The following is a 20,931-nucleotide window of genomic DNA, read 5'->3' on the forward strand; positions in this document are numbered from 1 at the left end:
ATCCAGTTCATATAAACCAGATACTATGTGTTTTTAGAAATGAAACAGCTTCAAGCTTCTTAGATAATCTGGATTTTATGTGGCAGTGTAGAAGGGGTCTCATAGGGCTTTTCCACACAGCTATATAAGCCAGAATATCAAGGCAGACAATCCACAATATCTGGTTTGAACTGGGTTATCTGAGTCAACACTGCCAGATAATCCGGTTTAAAGCAGATAATCTGGATTTTATATGGCAGTGTAGAAGGGGCCTCATAGGGCTTTTCCGCACAGTTATATAACCCAGAATATCAAGTCAGAAAATCCACAATATCTGCTTTGAACTGGGTTATCTGGGTCCACACTGCCATATAATCCAGTTCAATGGGGATTTTATACAGCTGTGTTGAAGGGGCCATATATTCCAGTTCAAAGCAGATAATCTGGATTATTTTATTTGATAATCTGGATTATATATCAGTGTAGATCGAGCCTACATTGCCATTATAATGCAGATTGAACCCTATTATATGGCAGTGTAGATTCAAGCTGGATCTACCCTGCTATGTAATCCAGTTTCTGAATCCTACTGATTTGCTTTGAACTGGATTATATTTGTCTACACTGCTATACTATCCAGTTCAAAGCTGATTATCTGGATTCAGAAACTGAATTATATGGCAGGGCAGAGAAGGATTCATATAATCCTGCAAATCAAAAGGTTGACTATTCAAACCTGGGTCAGGGTGAGTTCCTCACCGTCAGCCCAGCTTCTGCTCGCCTAGCCGATCGAAAACAGCAATGTGAGTAGATAAATAGGTACCGCTTTAAATGGGAAGTTAATAAAAAGGCACCCATAAGGACATGCCCGCAATTTGATCGGGAGGACAACAAAAGCTCCTCGGCATGGAAGATGGAGCAACAGCATCCAGTTCAAAGCTGATTATCTGGATTCAGAAACTGAATTATATGGCAGTGCAGAGAGGGATTCATATAATCCTGCAAATCAAAAGGTTGGCAGTTCAAACCTGGGTCAAGGTGAGTCCTGACCCAGGTTTGTATGGGTATAATGAGTTTCATGAGTCAAAGCTCTAAATTGGTTTGGTCAAATCAGGGCTTGCCCCTTTCCTATCATGATCTTCTATGCTCTTTTTGTTTATAAATCCATTGTCCTCCCAACCCTGCTATACGCCTGCGAGACATGGACTGTTTACAGACGTAATACACAACTCCTAGAATGATTCCATCAGCGCTGCCTCTGAAAAATCCTGCAAATCTCTTGGGAAGACAGGTGGACAAATGTCTGTGTGCTGGAAGAAGCAAGCATTGAAGTGATGCTCCTCCGCCATCAACTCCACTGGACTGGCCATGTTGTCTGAATGCCCAATAACCATCTCCCAAAGCAGTTGCTCTACTCCAAATTCAAGAATGGAAAACGGAATATTGGTGGACAGGAAAAGAGATGGAAAGATGAGCTTAAAGCCAACCTCAAAAACTGTGGCATAGACATCGAAAACTGGGAAGCCTTGGCCCTTGAGCGCACTAACTGGAGATCAGCTGTGACCAGCAGTGCTGCAGAATTTGAAGAGGCACAAATGGAGGGTGAAAGGGAGAAATGTGTCAAGAGGAAGGCATGTCAAGCCAAAGCTGACCAGGACCGCCTTCCATCTGGAAACCGATGTCCTCACTGTGGGAGAGCATGCGTATCAAGAGTAGGGCTCCACAGCCACATATGGACCCACCGCCAAGACACCACATCTGGAAGACAATCATCCTCAAGCTACGTGGGATTGCCTAAGTAAGTAAGCTCTCTTTCTATCTTCTCGAACCTTCTTGACCTTCTGATTAGCATCCTGTCACTCAGTTGTTTTATCTTCTTTTGGGGGCATTCTTCTTTGCTCAGTGGCTTTTGCAACAGGCTGTGAAAGCTTCCCATCTATATTTTATGTTTCCTCTGTTTGTGACATTTCCTTCCCAAAACTTTCTATTTTGCTTCAGTCCCAAAACTCCTTTTTAATTATTATTCAAACAGATAGTGGTGCACATAGCAGAAATGGGGTGAATTTCCCTTCCTAGGGATAGATTTTTCTCACTTGTCTCTCCCCCGTTCTTCACTATGAGTCATTTGTAAGTCAGATGTCTGTAACTCGGGGACTGCATCTATTGCCACAGAAAACAGGCAAAAACAGCCATCCACGCACCCTTAGAGGTGGAGATCTTAATCCTACTTGAGATTTGAAAGAGAGATTTAATCAAGATCAAAGAGATCTGGAGTTTTCTTGGAATTGTGCAAGGATGTACTAGTCATGTAATTTAAAAAGTACGTAAATACTTTTTGAAATTGGAGACGGAAGATGAATATGTAAAAATTACAGGATAAGGTGTGTCCAAAATTGGGGACATGTTGTTCAAGTGCCTGAATGAAAAAAACATCTGGACTAAGAACATAAAATGTACCTTCTACAGTAATTTAAAAGAAAACATAGATGTAGTAAGGTGATGTAGAAATGATATCCAGCTCCAAAGAAGCTGTCTACAAATAAATGTCTCGAATAGTTTAAATTCATTGCCAAGGTTGTGAAGATAAATTGGGTTTTTCCCCCCACATGTACTGGATTTGCAAGAAAGTGAAAAGCAATGGGTTTAAGATTTACTGTATAAACTTGATTATAAGCCTAGATTTTCAGCCCCTTTTAAGGCTGAAAAAGTCCCCTTCAGCTTATACTCGAGTCAAGGTTATTTATTGTTTTACTCTGTTATTAGTATTAATTTATTACATTTATTATTTTACTCTATAATAATAATAATAATAATAACTACATTTACATTATTTCACTGTACTATTTGTATTACATTTATTATTTTTCTCTATTATTATTACATTTATTATTATTTTAATCTATTTATTATTGGTTTTATTACATTTATTATTTTACTGTATTATTACTGTTATTATTACATTTCCATTATTTACTCTATTATTATTATTATTATTATTATTAATTTATTATTTTATCCTCTTTATTATTATTGGAAGGATACGTAAGCACATTTACATCGAAGAAGATTAGAATAATGGTTTAATCAGAGTTGGACAATCTTAAATTACAATTTTATGTAAATACTCAAAAACATTTAACCTACTGATGATTACCAGCAGCAGCTGCATTTCTCACGTTCAGCTTATACTCGAGTCAATATGTTTTCCCAATTTTTTTGTGGTAAAATTACGTGCCTCTGCTTATATTTGGGTCGGCTTATACTAAAGTATATACAGTACGTGATAATTCAACAAATTTCAAAGCAAGATTTTGCAATGTAATCAAAAACGTTTTGCTGAGTATCAGGGATAAGACATTCCATAAGAACTCTGAAGTCCTCCTTCGATTCATATTATAATACTGTTTGCGCAAACCTAGAAATGAATGGAAACGCCATAAATTAATTGTCAAAGTTGCTGATTTAGCTCAAACTAACAAGGATTTTGAAATATAAAGCAAATTAAGACTTTTTGAAAGAATGAAAACCTTTAAGGGACCTTTTGTGCAATAGGAAATGCTAATACGGTAATGTCATAATGCGCAGTTATTGTTTCTAGAAATGTTTGTAGCCTTAGTAAGTTTAACTTAGGTAGATCTACATATAATGGGAGAAAAAAGTTTTCTCCCATTTTATTCTAGTACATTTGGATTGGGGGCTTAGACAGTCATGATAGTGTAGTGCTTTGAGTTTTGGACTAGCACTCCAGGAAAACTGGAGCTCAAATATCTACTTGACAATGGACACCTTTGGAGTGATCTCATACTCTCCCAGCCTCATAATAAGGAAATTATAAACTTTGTTAAAAAAACCCTAATCTAGGATCATCTTAGGGTCTCTCTAAGGGCCTTTCTACACATGCCCTAAAACACAGAAGAAACAGAGATAAAAGGGAGGTGGCTGAATGATGTTTCATGAAAATGTGCACTGATTTGGTTCAATTGTTGCACTCTAGTCTTGACAGCTTTTCACCCAGGACCATACCAGAATTCAAGAGCCCCGGATGGTGCAATTGATTAAACCCTTGTGCCGGATGAACTAGTCAACTGAAAGATTGGCGGTTCGAATCCAAGGAGTGGGGCAAACTCCTGTCTGTCAAACTCTAGCTTCTCATATAGGAACAGGAGAGAAGCCTCCCACAGGATGGTAAAACATCAAAAGTCCGGGCGTCCCCTGAGCAATATCCCTGCAAATGACCAATTCTCTCGCACCAGAAGTGACTTGCAGTTTCTCAAGTTACTCCTGACACACAAAAACACAGAGTTTAGTAGTATTAACTAAAGCAGTTTATTAGAAAAGCATGTACAAAGAGAAAAAGGGCATTTTCCAAAAGAGTAGTAGAGAAGGAAATACAAAATAACAGAAGTACATATACAAAAAAGCAGTAATCCAAAAATGGCAAAGTACATGATGTCAAGAGAGTCAAAATCACAGGTATGAATCAATGAAAACAAGAACCTTTTTCAAGGCAAACTCTTCCAGGAACACCAGCAAACACAGGAAACTTGAATCGAACTTGAGAGCTGAGATAGGAACCCACATCTTACGGCAATATTGTCTCCTCTAAGAGACACCAAATAAACACCACTTAATTTAAGACCAAGCCAGACCAAGATGCCATTAGATCATGCTGAACGCATCAAGACTTCAGGGACTTCTCATGGAGTCTCTCAGCATGCCTAATTAATCTGGCTTTCACTCCCTCCGTCCGGAGACTTAATCTGACTTCATGGGAAAACTCCCCATTGACTGAAGGCCCTTTCCCAAGAGAAATGGACCTTTCACCAGTTTCCCTTTTTCCCTGTTGCTAAGGAACAAACATCGGAATCTAAAATATCCTCTGCCTTGTCTTCATCTGCCTGCAATTCTCTCTAAACTAAGGCCTGCAATTTTTCCCGATCTCACACAGACATTTTGAAACCCATTATTCCCCTCATCCTCTGAGAAATCTCTAGCCACTTGCTGAGCCACAACATTAACAGCTGGAAAACACGTGTTAAAATATGTGCTTAAACTCCGATTTCGACTGAAGAATGTGCATATTTGCATCACTGTATATCCCTACAATCAAGTAAAATACACGATTTTGTTCATATACCCTGTGTGGACTGCTCCAGTGCATGTGCTCATTTTATGTATTAGTTTGGATTTAGACAGCCACATAATCCAGATTATCAAAGCAGGTGTTTTGGACTTTAACTCCCAGAAATTCCAGCAATTTTACCAGCTGTTAGGAATTGTAGGAGCTGAAGTCTAAAATACTTGGAAGACCAAAGGTTTGGACCCACCAATTTCTGGAATACAATACATGGATAGTAGGGCTGGTCAATTCGTTTCGTTAATTCGTAATTCGTTAAAAAATTCGTTAATTTTTGAATTACGAAACGATTACAAAACTTATTTTTAACCCTGGAAGTGTTTTTAAATATCGAAACAGCAGGCGCCAAAAATTTTTGTATTTCCGTCCATTTCGGAAATACGTAAGATGGCCGCCTGGCTTGCTGGGAGCTCTCCTCTCTCGGCGCCGGCTGAGCAAGCGAGAGGGCGAGCGAGAGGGCGAGCGGCGAGCGAGAGGGCGAGCGAGAGGGCGAGCGGCGAGCGAGAGGGCGAGCGAGAGGGCGAGCGAGAGGGCGAGCGAGAGGGCGAGCGGCGAGCGAGCGGCGAGCGAGAGGGCCCGCCAGAGTGAGTGCCTGCCTTCCCTCAATAATAATTTCTCCTCCCTATTCTACAAAATTAATAATTAAATTTAAAAAATATTTAAAAAATATTGAAAAAAAAGGGCGCCATCTTTACAAAATGTTTTGTAAATATTTACGAAATTTCGTAAATACCGAACTTTTTTTTTTGGAAAATTTTGTAATTATTTTAAATATCGAAACAAAAAAACACCCCAATTACAAATCGATTTTAGAAACAAATTTTTGCGTTGTTACCCAGGCCTAATGGATAGAACATCCTTATGAGGCAGCCCTCTACCTGGATGCAGGTTCGTATTCTAAAAGTTATCCCCATCTTGCCTTGTTTTAGTCACTGTAGCACTCCCATCCTGTCTGGCTCTTCTAGTTTTTAGAGTCACATCCGGGAGTAAATGGGCTCTTATGGGCAAAGCCAAGCTCAGCTCCACCACTGGCCACAAGGTCACATCCTGTGCAGAATGTGGCATCGGCGGCAAGGAACAGGGCAGCCTTTGCAATCTCCGCAGGGGTCCCCATCCGTCCCATAAGCTATGGACATAATAGAAAACAAAGAGGGTGGTGCAAAATTAGTGTTTGATGCTTATCTCATGAGTAGAAGCAAACACATCTCTTTTCAATTTGTTTTCTTTCCCCAATTCACACCCTATAAATGTTAGTCCTTAAGTCTATAAGAGAAGTTTATGAGGTCTCAGAAATCAGAAGGACATGCTTCAAAGGGTTTCCAGTTCTTAGATTTCATTAGCTATCTGAAATGTCTTTGTCATTTGAAATAACTTTGCTCTTCCAGTGATAAACATCCACAGTCAAACCTCCACATTTTCTGGGATTAGGGTATAGAACCCCCAGAAAACTGGAAAAGCCATAAATAAAAAGATACTGTTAAACGACTCTGTGAATTACAAGGTCCTCAAGCACAACTATTATCAATTTTCAATCAGAAGTTAAGCGTAGAGTCACACTGCAGGATCTAGAGACCATATTAAACAAATAAGTGAACAATCAAATTTGTGAATAATAAAGCCTGCACTTCTCTGCACAAGTTTCTTGTATAAAGTAGACACCCATCCTATCCAGTAGCCCACAGCCCATCATGCACTTGCCTGAGCATCTTTGGCTTCGTGGAATGCTTTCTCTGGATCGGGTGAGCCATTTATAAGTCCTGCATTCAGTGGAGTCCAAACATTGGCAGGTGAGATGCTAGAAATTTTTCAAAAGAGGGAAGACATGTTCAGAGGGGGTTTCACAGAAGAGCAAGCAAATCCATTCCCATATGGTGAACTATGGGTCAATATTCATAAAAGTATAATCCTCCGCCCAGGTTTTCATATGTTATTTGTGAACCTTGCTTCTACATTTCAACTAACCATATCCTGCACAAGTTTATAGTCCTCAACAAGGAGATAAACAGGCAGTAGAGGTTAGTTTACAAGGAAAGTCCTTTCTCCATTGCCCCCTGTCTGTCTCTCTCCCCTCCCATTTCCTGATATTCTCAGGAAAATGCCTATTCTACTAAAAGTAAAGTTTGGTCTCTCTTCCTTTTTGTTCTCCTTAAAGATAAGAGAGACATCATGATTATCTATCTCCATGGTTTTTTTTTTAAAAAAAAACAACCCCCTTCCTCTAATATAACTATAAATTTAAAACATATATTTACAAATGTTAGCTAGGTTTATAGCAGCCCAACCTCAAACATTCCTGGGAGGATTAATCTAATCACTTACTAAGCCTAAAAGTGGTTTGGCAGGAAACCTTTCAGGCCAGAGGCAGTGCCCATCCAAAAAAGTGACGCTATGGAAGGTTGAGCATTTTTTAGCATTTCCCATTTTTGGTATGGGGATGTAGGGTGATTTTCCCCCAGTCTGATGGCCATTCTTGTGTTTTCCATATTTGCTGACATGTGGCATGCATCACCTTGACTGCATCATCTTTCAAGATTTTAAACAGTTCAGCTGGGATCCCGTCATCTCCAGTGTTTCTAATTTTCTGGAAGGGATCTCTTATTCTTCCTATTCTATTGTCTTTTTTCACTTCCATATATTGCTTGTTTAAAAATAGTTCCTTATCCTCACTACCTCTGAGAGGAGCCCCCGGTGGCGCAGTGGGTTAAACCCCTGTGCCGGCAGGACTGAAGACCGACAGGTCGCAGGTTCGAATCCGGGGAGAGGCGGATGAGCTCCCTCTATTAGCTCCAGCTCCTCATGCGGGGACATGAGAGAAGCCTCCCACAAGGATGATAAAACATCAAAAATCATCCAGGCGTCCCCTGGGCAACATCCTTGCAGATGGCCAATTCTCTCACACCAGGAGCGGTTGCTCCTGACACACCAAAAAACCCAAAAAAACAAAAAAACTACCTCTGAGGATGCTTGCCAAAGTTCAGGTGAAATGTCAGGAGAGAATGCCTCTAGACCATGGCCATACAGCCCAAAAAAACCTACAACAACCCAGTTCCTTATCTCTTCTGGCTAACGTCTAGAATTGTACATTTAATTGGGCATATTTTAATACTTTTTTTCCTTTTTGAAATCCTCTAACATTCAGGTATATTGGAATCTCAGGCCCCTTTTACACTGCCATATAAAATCCAGATTATCTGCTTTGAACTGGATTATATGGCAGTGTAGAATCATATAATCCAGTTCAAAGGAGATAATGTGGATTATCTGCTTTGATAATTTGGATTATATGGCAGTCTAGGAGGAGCCCCAAGCATGTTTTCCTGAAACAAGTTGGATTTGCTGCCAAAATGAAAATATCCAGGGTTGACTGGATACATTTGGCACTCCAGATATTTTGAATTATAATATGACAATAGGAAACGGCATTGGCCAAACCTCAATCATCACCAGTAAAGCACCAGCTAGTGAGGGACACTGAAAGCAGAAGACCAAAATATGTAGAAGATCAAAATTTGTGGCCCATTACTGACACATCACTGACATTATCCTAGTATGTTTCAGTGAAAAGAATAAAGTACATTTTTTTTAATTTCTCAAAAGAGCATTGATCCCAAAATCTTCATCCTTAATTGTTAATAGTCTTTTATTAATAACAGTCTTACCAGTTGACTCGGACACAATACTTGCTCTCATCGATGGCCAGAGCTTTTGTCATCGCAGTAATAGCACCCTATAAGATGAATAATTATTATGCTTATATCTGAAATATTTCTAGAGGCAGAATCTCATACGAAGCAGTTCAACATTCAAAACGTTGAAACGATGCAATATAAATTACAGTGAATGGAAACCTACATAAAACATTGTAAAAAGATCAATAAAAATCGCATTACAAAAGAAATTTCAGTCAAAATGGGTAGAAAAACCATTTGACCTCCTATCCATAATCAAGAAAGGAGTTTTGAAAAAAGGTTTTGAAAAAAAAATAAGATTGCGCTGCCAGAAAAAAAAACCCTGCTTTCCTCATACCTCTATCATTACAAAAGTCAATTTTGCTACCACTGGGCAGGGAATAATAACAATATGGCCTGTTCTTGTAGCTTTGAACAGCAGCTTGGAGGCAAGCTTGATTGGGTTGTTGCAGGTTTTCCGGGGTATGTGGCCATGTTCTAGAGGCATTTTCTCCTGACGTTTCGCCTGCATCTATGGCAAGCATCCTCAGAGGTAGTGAGCTCACTACCTCTGAGGATGCTTGCCATAGATGCAGGCGAAACGTCAGGAGAAAATGCCTCTAGAACATGGCCATATAACCCGGAAAAACCTACAACAACCCAGTGATTCCCGCCATGAAAGCCTTCGGCAAGCTTGATTTCTTGCTGCTAAAATTGACTACAGCAGAAGCTTGAAATATTGACAACCCTCACATTAGAACAATGAAAGAAGGTGCTTCTAACTCAGGCATGGGCAAACTTGGGACCTCCAGGTGTTTTGGACTTTAAGCAGCTGAGGGGGACAAGCAAAGGGCCTAAGGCTGTTAGGAATTGTGGGAGTTGAAGATTGCCATAAAGGGGATTCAGTGAAAGAAGATATTTGGGTAGTTGTTGTTTTGGAATGCGATCCTGTTTTAAGGGGTGTTGGAGGTCAGGGGGTGGGGTTCACGGGTGGGGAATAGAGGGTTAGGTAATGTTAAGGTATAAATAATTGTACAACCAAATCTGATTGTACATATGTTTGATGAGCGCTGAATGTTGACTCTTTTGTAATTTTTTTGCATATGTTTTCTTTGTTTACTTTTTTGCTTTTGTTTGTTTGTTTTGTTTTCTGCATACACTATAAAACAATAAAAATATTTTTTTTTAAAAAGGAATTGTGGGAGTTGAAATCCAAAACACTTGGAGGGCCCAAGTTTGCCCATGCCTGCTCTAACTTCAGGTCCTATTGCTCCAGCCTACCTTGGTTGCTACATAGGGTAAGGACTGCTTGTTTCCAACGATATTGACAGTGCTGGAGATATTAACAATGTTCCCTTTTGTTTTTCGGAGATAAGGCAGGGCGTACTGCAAATGGAGAAAAAAATATATGAGAAGATTAAACCAACGTTTGAAATTGGTCCACACTGAGTCCATGCATAGCTCAACCACCTCTATCATTGGGCAGAGTGAGATAGGTGCCTCAGGTTTGAAGTGTCATGTTTTTAATAACTCTATCATTTTTTTTACTTTGTACTTTGGGGTTGGGAACATCACCCAGGAAGTAGTGAGAAGAAGGAGGAGGAAGGAGGAGGAGGAGAAGCAGCAGCAGGAGGAAGCAGAAGAGGAAGAGGGGAAGGAGAAAGAGGAAGAAGAAGTAGAAGAGGAGGAGGAGAAGGAGAAGGAGGAAGAACAACAAGAAGCAGAAGGAGGAGGAGGAGGAAGAAGAAGCAGAAGAACAGTAGGAGGAGGAGGAAGCAGAAGAAGAAGAAGAAGAACAGTAGGAGGAGGAAGAAGCAGGAAGAGGAAGCAGAAGAAGAAGAGAAGGAGGAAGAAGAGGCAGAAGAAGAACAGTAGGAGGAGGAGGAAGCAGAAGAAGTGGAAATAAGAGGAGGAGGAGGAAGAAGCAGAAGAAGAAGTGGAAATAAGAGGAGTAAGCAGAAGAAGAGTAGGAATAGGAGGAAGAAGAGGAGGAGAAGGAGGAGGAAGCAGAAGAAGAGGAGAAGGAGGAAGAAGAGGCAGAAGAAGAACAGTAGGAGGAGGAAGAAGCTTTTTTCATATCAGGAGCGGCTTGAGAAACTGCAAGTTGCTTCTGATGTGAGAGAATTGACTGTCTGCAAGGACGTTGCCCAGGAGATGCCTGGATGTTTTGATGTTTTACCATCTGTGAGAGGCTTCTCTCATGTCCCCATATGAAAAGCTGGAGCTGACAGACAGGAGCTCATCCTGCTTCCCAGATTTCAACTGCTGACCTTTCGGTCAGCAGTCCTGCCGGCACAAGGGTTCAACCCATTGTGCCTACTGCAAAATAGGAAGAGGTATATTGCTGGACCACAAGTCCCATGAGTATGGTTATGAAGATTCTAGAAACTGTGGCCCCAAAAAATAGCTTTCCCGGTGTCTGACAGTTATCTCAGGGTAGACAGCAACCTAAGTAAGGGTAGTTAACCCATGGTAGAGAACATGATTTCTCCGATAAGAAAGTATATTCAAAAGCCCTAGGTTCATCCCTGCAGCTTTAGGTAGACCTGAAAACATCTGAACTGCTGCAGAGGTACTATCAGCCTTCCTCAGGCCTGGGGTCTTCTTGATGTGCTGGACTACAATTCCTATCTTCGTCACCTACATTAGTGATGGCAACTATGAACCCATCTGGCACATGTGATAATAAGTCTCATCTGGATCAGGCGGCTTCTGGTGTCAGAGAATTGGTCGTCTGCAAGGACATTGCCAAGGGGAAGCCCGGATGTTTTACCATCCTGTGGGAGGCTTCTCTCATGTCCCTGCATGGAAAATTGAAGCAGATAGACGGGAGCTCACCCTGCTCCCCGGATTCGAATCACTGACCTTTTGGTCAGCAGTCTTGTTGGCACAAGGGTTTAACCCATTGCGCCATCAATTTCTCAAATTGCTCCTGACACGAAAAATAATAATAATCTGGGTCAGGTTGTTGGGCTGCAATTCTGAGAATTCCTTTCCACTGCCTACACTGGCTAGGGATGCTGCAATGCACAGCAACTGCATGACTCCACCACCACGCTCAAGGAACCAAGGTTCTGATGATATATAATGCTGCTTCCTGTGAATTTCTTGATACTACTTGCCTTAGATGCTAAGAAATAGCTGACAGCATTGATGTCCATATATTCATGGAATTCTTCTGAAGTGAAATCATCAATTGTTTTGTAAGATAAATCTGATGGCCAGGTGGACATGAAAAAGAAGAGAATTAGAGGTAAGATTTAGAATAATTCCCAGTCTCTTTGTTTATTTTATCTTATCTTTTTTAAAGCACTTATTCTGCTAAATGAGGACTTAAGTAAATTGTAATTAAGTCCTATCATCATGATTTATTTGTAAGGGCAACTATGAAGGAACTACTGTAGATAGGTTCTACAAATGTGGAAGGATGTTCCTCTTGCCTGAGTCCAAAGGCACATTCAGAAAAATAAGACAAGGCAGCTGGCACTTGAACTGACAACCATCAACTTCCACATTCCTACTCAAATTTGGCAGTGGTCTGGGCAAAACTCACCCTCTTTCTGCTTAAGTCTACAATTCAGTGCATCTAATATCACATTAGGAGCCCCTGGTGAATCAGTGGGTTAAACCACTGAGCTGCTGAACTTGCTGACCGAAAGGTTGCAGGTTTGAATCCGAGGAGCGGGGTGAGCTCCCACTGTTAGCCCCAGCTTCTGCCAACCCAGCAGTCCGAAAACATACAAATGTGAGTAGATCCATAGGTACCACTCCAGCAGGAAGGTAATGGTGCTCCATGCAATCATGCTGGCCACATGACCTTGGAGGTGTCTATGGACAACGCTGACTTTTCAGTTTAGAAATGGAGATGAGCAGCACCCCTGAGAGTTGGACACGACTAGACTTAATGTCAAGGTGAAACCTTTACTTTTTAATATCACACTAAGCCTAAAGATATTTTGGACGTTTTCCCAGACACACACACTTCCCGCACTGCTACTTCTAAAGCATTTTATAAACATAGTTACTCGGAGCCTATCACACGATGCAGGGATACTGAAGTGTTTTGATATTTAGGTTGGGGGGAAGAAGGCAGAAATTGTCTCCTGAGCTCAGCAATTGCTTTGAAAAAGGAGAAAACAGTAAAAAAAACATGTGGGATGGGATCTGCCAGATTCAACCACATTTAATCGATTTAGCCTACAAAGCAGTGATGTGCTGGTAGTATCCCAAAATCCAGCCACTTGATCCTAGCCTTGCAGGGTTTTTAAAAATTCATTTTATTTTACTTATATATTAGAAATTGTGTAACTTCAGAAGATCCCCACTTTAGCACCTTGAAGTTCCAAACCCCCAAAATGTTCGATCTTTCGCCATTTTTAAGAGCTCGGGTTTTTTCTAAGTGGAAATAATTGGGTGTTCTTTCCATAGCTCATTTCCTTCCCTCTCCTTCTGTCTTGCACTGATTTCTAAAATGTAAGCCCTAAGGGGCAGTGATGTAGCCTCTGATAATTTGATACAACACCAAGAATGTAGATGATGCTGTAGAAACATGTCAACTAATTGTAAAATAAACACTGTATTTCGTTACATAATAGTAAAGGTAAATGTAAAGGTTTCCCCTGGCACTAAGTCTGGTTGTGTCCAACTCAAGGGAGTGGTACTCATCTCTGTTTCTAAGCCGAAGAGCCGGCGTTGTCTGTATACACCTCCAAGGTCATGTGGCCAACATGACTGCATGGAATGCCGTTACCTTTCTGCAGAAGTAGGTATCTATTGATGTACTCATATTTGCATGTTTTCAAACTGCTAAGTTGGCAGAAGTTGGGGCTAACAGCGCAAGCTCACCCCATTCTCCAGATTTGAACCACCAACCTTTCAGTCAGCAAATTCAGCAGCTCAGCAGTTTAACCTGCTGCACCACCAGGGGGCTCATTACATAATTGTCACACTTCTTATCCCTTTTTGATAGAAAAAAAAACAGGGGTGCAACTATTATTTGATTTTAAAAGCCTTTGATTCTCTGGTTTTTGGATTTTTTGAAAAAACACACAAAAAATCTCCCTTAACCTCTGAGACAGGAGGAGGAGGAGGAGGAGGAGGAGGGATTCTCCAGCCTCAAACAAACAGCTACCTTCCTTCCTTCTCCAAAAACAGGACAGTTTGCAAATCTGAAGAGGAGCTCTTTGAAGAAAGGGGGAAAGTTCAGAGTTCCAATTACCTCAATTTCAGATTTTTTAAAAATTGCCTTGCCACTAGAGAAGAAAGGAAGGGAGAGAGAATCAGTTCCAAATGACTCAACAACTATTATGAAGGGACACAAAAATACTAATTTTGCGACACATAAAATTGGTGTACAACTATTATGCAGTGAAATACGATATACATGATGGCCTTCTACCTCAATGAACATCAGAACCTCAAAGTCTCATTCCATCCACAGACCCTAGACCTGCTCTTTGACACATCCAAAAGCGATTCCAAAAAACAAGGGACCCCCATTCTTCCAACATGCCCTTCCCTACCAGTGGTTTGGGAATGACTTACAGACTCCAACATTGTTCACCAGACAGTCAAGGTATCCATGAAGTTCAATGGTCACATCAACCAGATTCTATGGAAAGGGACAAAGTTAACCAAAGAGGAGAGATGAAGCAGGGGAGACTGTTGGCAAAAGAGGAAACATAATTCCTGCATGTTTATATCTGCCTGGAGAGCCTTCTACTTTGCATGTATGCTGGACTACAACTCTCAGTATCCCCAGCTAGGATAGGTACAATCAGGGAAGATGTAGGGTATATCCCCCAATTCATGTGGAGCCATTGTATTGGGGAAGACTCTACTACTAAATTGGACTATGAAACTCATCATTCTCCTAAGAGCACATTTTAAGTGAGACTTGGAAGCATTGCTTTTTTAGACTTCAAGCAAAAAAAGATACAGAGTCTTCCAAAGTTCATGTAATACCACAGCAATTAGAAGATTCTGGGAGTTGTCATCCAAAAACTACATTTCCAAGTCCAGGTTTTAAGAATGGATTTATGCCAATGGAAAAATGGTTTCGGGGTCTCTAAAGAAGCTTGGTGTAGTGGCACTGGACGATGATTCTGGAGACCAGAGTTCAATTCCCCCTTGGCCATGGAAACTCACTGAGTGAGCTTGGGTGAGTCAGCTTCAGAAAGCCCTGTGATAATTTTGCTTTGGGATTGGCATAATTAGTAAGAACTTGAAGGCACAAAGTGACAAAGATGCTCTCCCAAGCCAGCATCTTTCCCCACAGAGTTCCTGCCTACCTTAATAGCTTTTTCGCAGCGAACATCGCAGATCTGAAAGTAAGCTTCCCCAGGGCCATCACAATCTTGCAGTTCCTGCACAATCACCTTCCCTTTTTCTTCTGCAAAGACAGTTGCAAACAGAATTCGTGAGGAGTTTGGACAGCAGTTCGAGCTGATGAAGGGGTAAGAGCAAGACAATAATGCTGTTTCCTAGAAGTTGGTCTTTGGTTTGACTTACCATTCAGCCACTGATCTCCTTTATTTTAGACTAATTGGCAGAATGCAGGCTACTCTCTCTGAGCCCATACTTGGTGGCCAATGTGAATTTGAGGCACAGAGATTTAATGTTTTCGCCAAACAACTGGACACAGATCCAGCAGCTACCAATATCTATTCTTCGTGCTAAGGGCCCTTCCACACAGCCCTATATCCCAAAATATCAAGGCAGAAAATCCCACAATGTCTGCTTTGAACTGGGTTATCTGAGTTCACACTCAAATAATGTGGGATTTTCTGTCTTGATATTCTGGGATATAGGGCTGTGTGGAAGGGCCCTATGATTAATTCAGTGTACCATTTCTCAACAAGTCTCCACCATGTGCAGAATATTATCCAAGGGAAGTAGAAATCACATAATGCTCCAGATTTGATTGTAACTCCCAGCTTCCTAGTTCCCTTCTAGCATTTATTCAAACTGCACAATCATAGCAGCTTCATACCATGTTAACTATCTGATGTAATGCTGAGACATTATTATTATTATTATTATTATTATTATTATTATTATATGATGTAATGCTGAGACTTTACGTTGCTAATTGAACAAATACAGTTGACCCTCTGTATTTGAATTGAACAAATTGAACAAATACAGTCTCACCCTGGTCATTCCACAGATATATAAACCCCTTTTTTTCCAGTTCCAGCAGACCTCACCTCTGAGGATGCTTGCCATAGATGCAGGCGAAACGTCAGGAGAAATGCCTCTAGAACATGGCCATATAGCCCGAAAAAACCCACAAGAACTGACCCTCTGTATTCACAAAACCAACCATCCACAATTTAAAAATATCTCAGTAGCAAACCTTAAGTTTGCATTTTATATAAGGGGTACCATTTTTATAAGTTGCTGTGTACAATTAGTATCCATAGATTTTGATATCCATAGGGAGTTCTGGAACCAAAATTCAGCAGATACAAACTACTCACTATACAGCTTTCTCATTCCTGCATTTCTCCCCTTAGCAGCACCTCTTACGTTTCTGCCTCAAATAGGACCAAAAAAGCCTGTTGTCTATGTCAGGACTGGTATTTTTGGACATCAGGTTCAATCATCCTCCCCATTCACTACCAATGATCAGAATGGATGAGTGCCGCAATCCAGAAATAGGGAAATGCTTTGCAAAAATGTAGATCAGGGATGATTACAACTTCATGCTCATATTCCCTGTAGTTTAGCCAAACTTGTGTGTGTGTGTGTGTGTGTGTGTCAAGAGCAACTTGAGAAATTGCTAGTTACTTCTGGTGTGAGAGAATTGGCCGTCTACAGGGGACACCCAGATCTTTTACCATCCTGTGGGGGGCTTCTTTCATGTCCTCACATGAGAAGCTGGAGCTGATAGACAAGAGCTCATCCTGCTCTTCGGATTCGAACCACCGACCTTTAAGTCAGCAGTCCTGCCGGCACAAGGATTTAACCCATTGCACCACTGGGGCTCCTAGCCAAACTGATATGGAAACATTGGAAAATGAATGGACATTCTCATAATGTTTTGGCATGGAGGAAAAAAATTCTCACCTTCACTTTCTGGGGCACAGAAAACCACTTTGGCTCCTTGGTGGACTGCGAAGGAAAAGAAGATGTGTAAATGAATACCAGACAAAATCTAATAATTCTGTTCATACCTGCACATTAATGTGTTGAAAACAAAAAAATGGATTATACCATATGTTCCATTACAGATTGAGCATTGCAAAAAAAAAAAACCTGTCCATATAGGTAGCTAAAAAAGTGACACTTTTGCCTACATACTTCAGGCACAAATATTATGATTTAAAATATTATATAAAATGGCTTCCATGCTACATGTATATGATGTTTATGAAACATAAATGAATTTTGTGATTAGACTTAGAGTTGAATCTTGTATATGCACCATGTGTTTGGTGTATGCATTTTCTATTAGTGAGCATTGTGATATGTATTTTGCTGTATGTATTTATGTTGAAGTGTTTTGACTGCTGTACCCTGCCTCAAACCATGAGGAGAGGCGGGTCATAAATAAAATTTGCCACCATCATCATCATTATCATCAAATACAGGAATTAAAAAATCTGGAGGGAAAATCCAAAATATTTCTGGTCCCAAGCATTTTGGATATGGAATACTCCTTGTTTTACATCTCATCCCTACACCAGCCTACTTCAATATGATGTCCAATTAGGTTAAACTAGAACTCCCACCAATCCTATGCTGGATGGGGATGATGGGATGTGTTGACCAACATATCTTCAGGACATCAGGTTCAAGAGGATAGGATGGGAATTATGTGGCATGCTGCTAAATTACATTGCTCAGCATTTCCTACCACAGCCAGTGCTGAATAAATAGTTCTCTGTTTGCTGACAAATGTCTAAAATTTAAATTAAAATATCATAAAATTAATAACGCCCTACCCATCTTATCACAGCAATTTAATACCAGGCTAGACAAGTTACACTGGAGGGGAAATACCTTGTCAGCACACACATGTGCGCATGCACACACACACACATACACACACAGAGAGAGTTTAGACGAGACAAGGGCAAACTTTGTCCCTTCAGGTGTTTTGGACATTGAAGTCCAAAACACCTTGAGGGCCAAAGTTTGCCCATACCTCCTTTAGACTCTTACATTCTAGCACCATATCACATATACCACACATATCACATATACCACACAGATCCTAGAGAATATTCTAGGATTTGTGCGTTCACAGGTATACCAAGATGCTTGTTTGCAAAGCTATTGTACTTTTAACTCTATGTATGCCTGCGGTACATAGACTGCCTACAAACATCACTCTCAGCTTCTGAAAAGATTCCATCAGTGTTGCCTTTGAAACATCCTGCAAATCTCTTGGGAGGACAGGCATTCTGGAAGAAGCAAAAATGACTTGGACTGAAGCGATGATCCTGCACCATCAACTTAACTGGACTGGCCATGTTGCCTGAATGTCTGATCGACGTCACCCAAAACAGTTACTTCAGTCTCAGCTCTAGAAGAGAAAATGCAATGTCGATGGACAGCAAAAGAGATTTAAAGATGGGCTAAAAGCTAACCTAAGAAAAATTGGTATAAACACAGAGAACTGGGAAGCCCTGGCACTTTCTAAGGTTGTAACTGGAGGTCAGCTGTTCAAAGGTTGTATCTGGAAGTCAGCTGTTATCAACAGTTCTCTGACTTTTGAAGAGGCATGAAAAGAGGGTGAAAGGGAGAAATGTGCCAAGATGAAGGCACATCAAGCAAACCCTTGTCTGAACCACCTTCCATCTGGAAATCCATGTCCTCGTTGTGAAAGACCATATGGAAGCAGAATAGTCTCTACAGTCATTTATGGGCCCACCGCCAAGACTCTACTCTTGTAAGACAATCATACTCAGCTACAAATGATTGCTTATACACACACACAAACACAGACACCATATATAGTCCATCTCATTATTGATTATTGATTACAGGATGCATCTACGCTGTAGAATTAATACAATTAGATACCACCATGACTGCCATAGCTCAATGTTATGGGATCCTGAGAGTTCAAGTTTTACACGGGCTTTTTTCTCTACTAGCATATATGGTTCTAATTTCCACTCCCAGTTCTGTCTCTTTTAACTCACCAAATTCTCTGACAATTGCTTCGCCGATGCCCCTGGTGCCCCCTGTTACTATGACCACCTTGTCAGGATACCGCAACTCAGTTGCCATCACAGCTCCTCTTTCCGTTCTGCCTGATGTCCCCACATCCAGATGATGTTTTAAATATGCACAGCATCGTGTGGCTTCCTTCACTGAGCATACACACCCCTCAGTATTCACTGAGAGGTTGAGCATCTCTTATCTGGAATGCCTGGGAACAAATGTGTTTTGGCGTTGGATTTTCTTCCACATTTTTAATATATTTGCATGTACAGAATGAGATATCTTGGTGACATCTCAAGTCTAAGCAAGAAATTAATATGTGTTTCATTTACACATTGTACACAAAACAGAAACCACATAAAGCCACACAACCATATCATATCCCATGCTTTATGAAGCAAAATTACATCTCTTCTAATCCTCAAAACCATAATTAAAGCATCTGATTAAGCAGTTTTATCCAACTACTACTAAAAATACAGAAAAAACAGCATTTTACCTTGCTCTCAGATGCAGATCTAATGATTCAGATTTAAAATGATGAACCTGTCAAAATTACAAGAAAAGCTCTGCCCAAAATTCAGGACATGATGTTCAAATGGCTCAGTGGGAACTATCTTGAATTGAGCCTCATCAGATGGGGCAATTTTAGAATCCTAGGACGCTTCCACCCTGTTTTGGGAATGAAGTCCCATGCCAGCCATCATTTGATTTCTGACAGAGGCTTTGCCCCAAGTCAGGGTGGAAACATCCTTGTACGCCTCTGTGCCAACATGAGAGTCTGTTCTCACAGGGAGGGCAACACTTCCCACGTGTGATAGGGAAAGCATCGCGGAGAGGGAGCTGCGAACAGAATGACAGATTCACCCTGCTGTCTGCCTGGTGGCAAAACCATGTGAAGTGGTACACTTCACCTGGCCTTTGTGATGAAGTCGAAAAACATAATATTTACCCTATACAGTGATTAAAAACATTAATATTAATATTAATATTATTAAAAACATAATATTTACCTTATACAGTGATTAAAAACATTAATATTAATATTAATAAAAACATAATATTTACCTTATACAGTGATACATTGGAGGGAAGGATACTAGAGACAAAGTTGAAGTACTTTGGCCACATCATGAGGAGACAGCAAAGCCTAGAGAAGACAATTATGCTGAGGAAAGTAGAAGGTAAAAGGAAGAGGGGCCGACCAAGGGCAAGATGGATGGATGGCATCCTTGAAGTGACTGGACTGACCTTGAAGGAGCTGGGGGTGGTGACGGCTGACAGGGAGCTCTGGCGTGGGCTGGTCCATGAGGTCACGAAGAGTCGGAGATGACTGAACAAATGAACAACAACAAACAGTGATTAAAAAGACAACTTATATACAGTAAGATGATGTATAGGTGATCTTTAGTTCCAAATAAGCTCTCTACAAATATATGATGTGGTTGTAAAGGCAAGTTCATACATGATGGACTTAGAAAATATAAAGCTATTGGTCTAATTAAGATGTCATCATGGGCACTCACTCATGGCCAAGTATGATTATCTTCCAAGGGTAGAGTCTTGGCGGTGGGTCTGTAAGTGGCTATGAAAAGCTATTTTGGATCCACATGGCCTTTCAAAATGAGGACATAGATTTTGTGGCGGAATGAAAATTACGTGTAGTTCATGTTTTACCAGTACACACACAGTCTTGCCAGAAAAAGAAATATGTCACACAGATGATCAGTAAAGAACAAGGAGTTTACTCTCTGTAATAAAGAGCAACATATATACAATCATGTGAACAGTTGCATTGACTCACACACGGGTGGCTCAACCCATTACGCAAAGTAAGCATTTGCAGTATAGTTGATTTTGCCCAGGGGTGCTCTTGGGGGGGAAATAGACCTTGACATATGCGAGTTGTAGTTACTGGGATGTATAGTTCACCTACAATCAAAGAGCATTCTGAACTCCACCAATGATGGA

General features: G+C 40.7%; 1 protein-coding gene across 1 annotated transcript; it reads right to left on the reverse strand.

Moving 5' to 3' along the window:
* Positions 1-5,966: 5,966 nt before the first annotated feature.
* Positions 5,967-19,173, reverse strand: LOC132777917 (17-beta-hydroxysteroid dehydrogenase 14-like). The gene is made up of 10 exons (XM_067470498.1): positions 18,939-19,173; positions 16,855-16,899; positions 16,408-16,453; positions 15,075-15,228; positions 14,329-14,395; positions 11,907-11,998; positions 10,066-10,170; positions 8,776-8,843; positions 6,809-6,911; positions 5,967-6,242 (listed from the first exon to the last, which is right to left on the reverse strand). Exons 1-10 carry the CDS (start codon positions 19,150-19,152, stop codon positions 6,078-6,080), a joined length of 1,059 nt encoding a protein of 352 aa, XP_067326599.1. The 5' UTR covers positions 19,153-19,173; the 3' UTR covers positions 5,967-6,077.
* Positions 19,174-20,931: the final 1,758 nt, after the last annotated feature.

Source organism: Anolis sagrei, chromosome 6, assembly GCF_037176765.1.
Source record: "Anolis sagrei isolate rAnoSag1 chromosome 6, rAnoSag1.mat, whole genome shotgun sequence".
NCBI classification, from domain to species: domain Eukaryota; kingdom Metazoa; phylum Chordata; class Lepidosauria; order Squamata; family Dactyloidae; genus Anolis; species Anolis sagrei.

Excerpts from the sequence above, each read along its gene's own strand:
- LOC132777917 (XM_067470498.1), bottom strand. The coding sequence starts at position 19,152 with ATGCTCAACCTCTCAGTGAATACTGAGGGGTGTGTATGCTCAGTGAAG. Across the intron at positions 16,454-16,854 it reads CTGTGCCCCAGAAAGTGAAG|CATTTCCCTATTTCTGGATT; the intron begins GTGAGAATTTTT and ends ATTTTTGCAAAG. Across the intron at positions 8,844-10,065 it reads TACCCTATGTAGCAACCAAG|GGTGCTATTACTGCGATGAC; the intron begins GTAGGCTGGAGC and ends TTCATCTTATAG.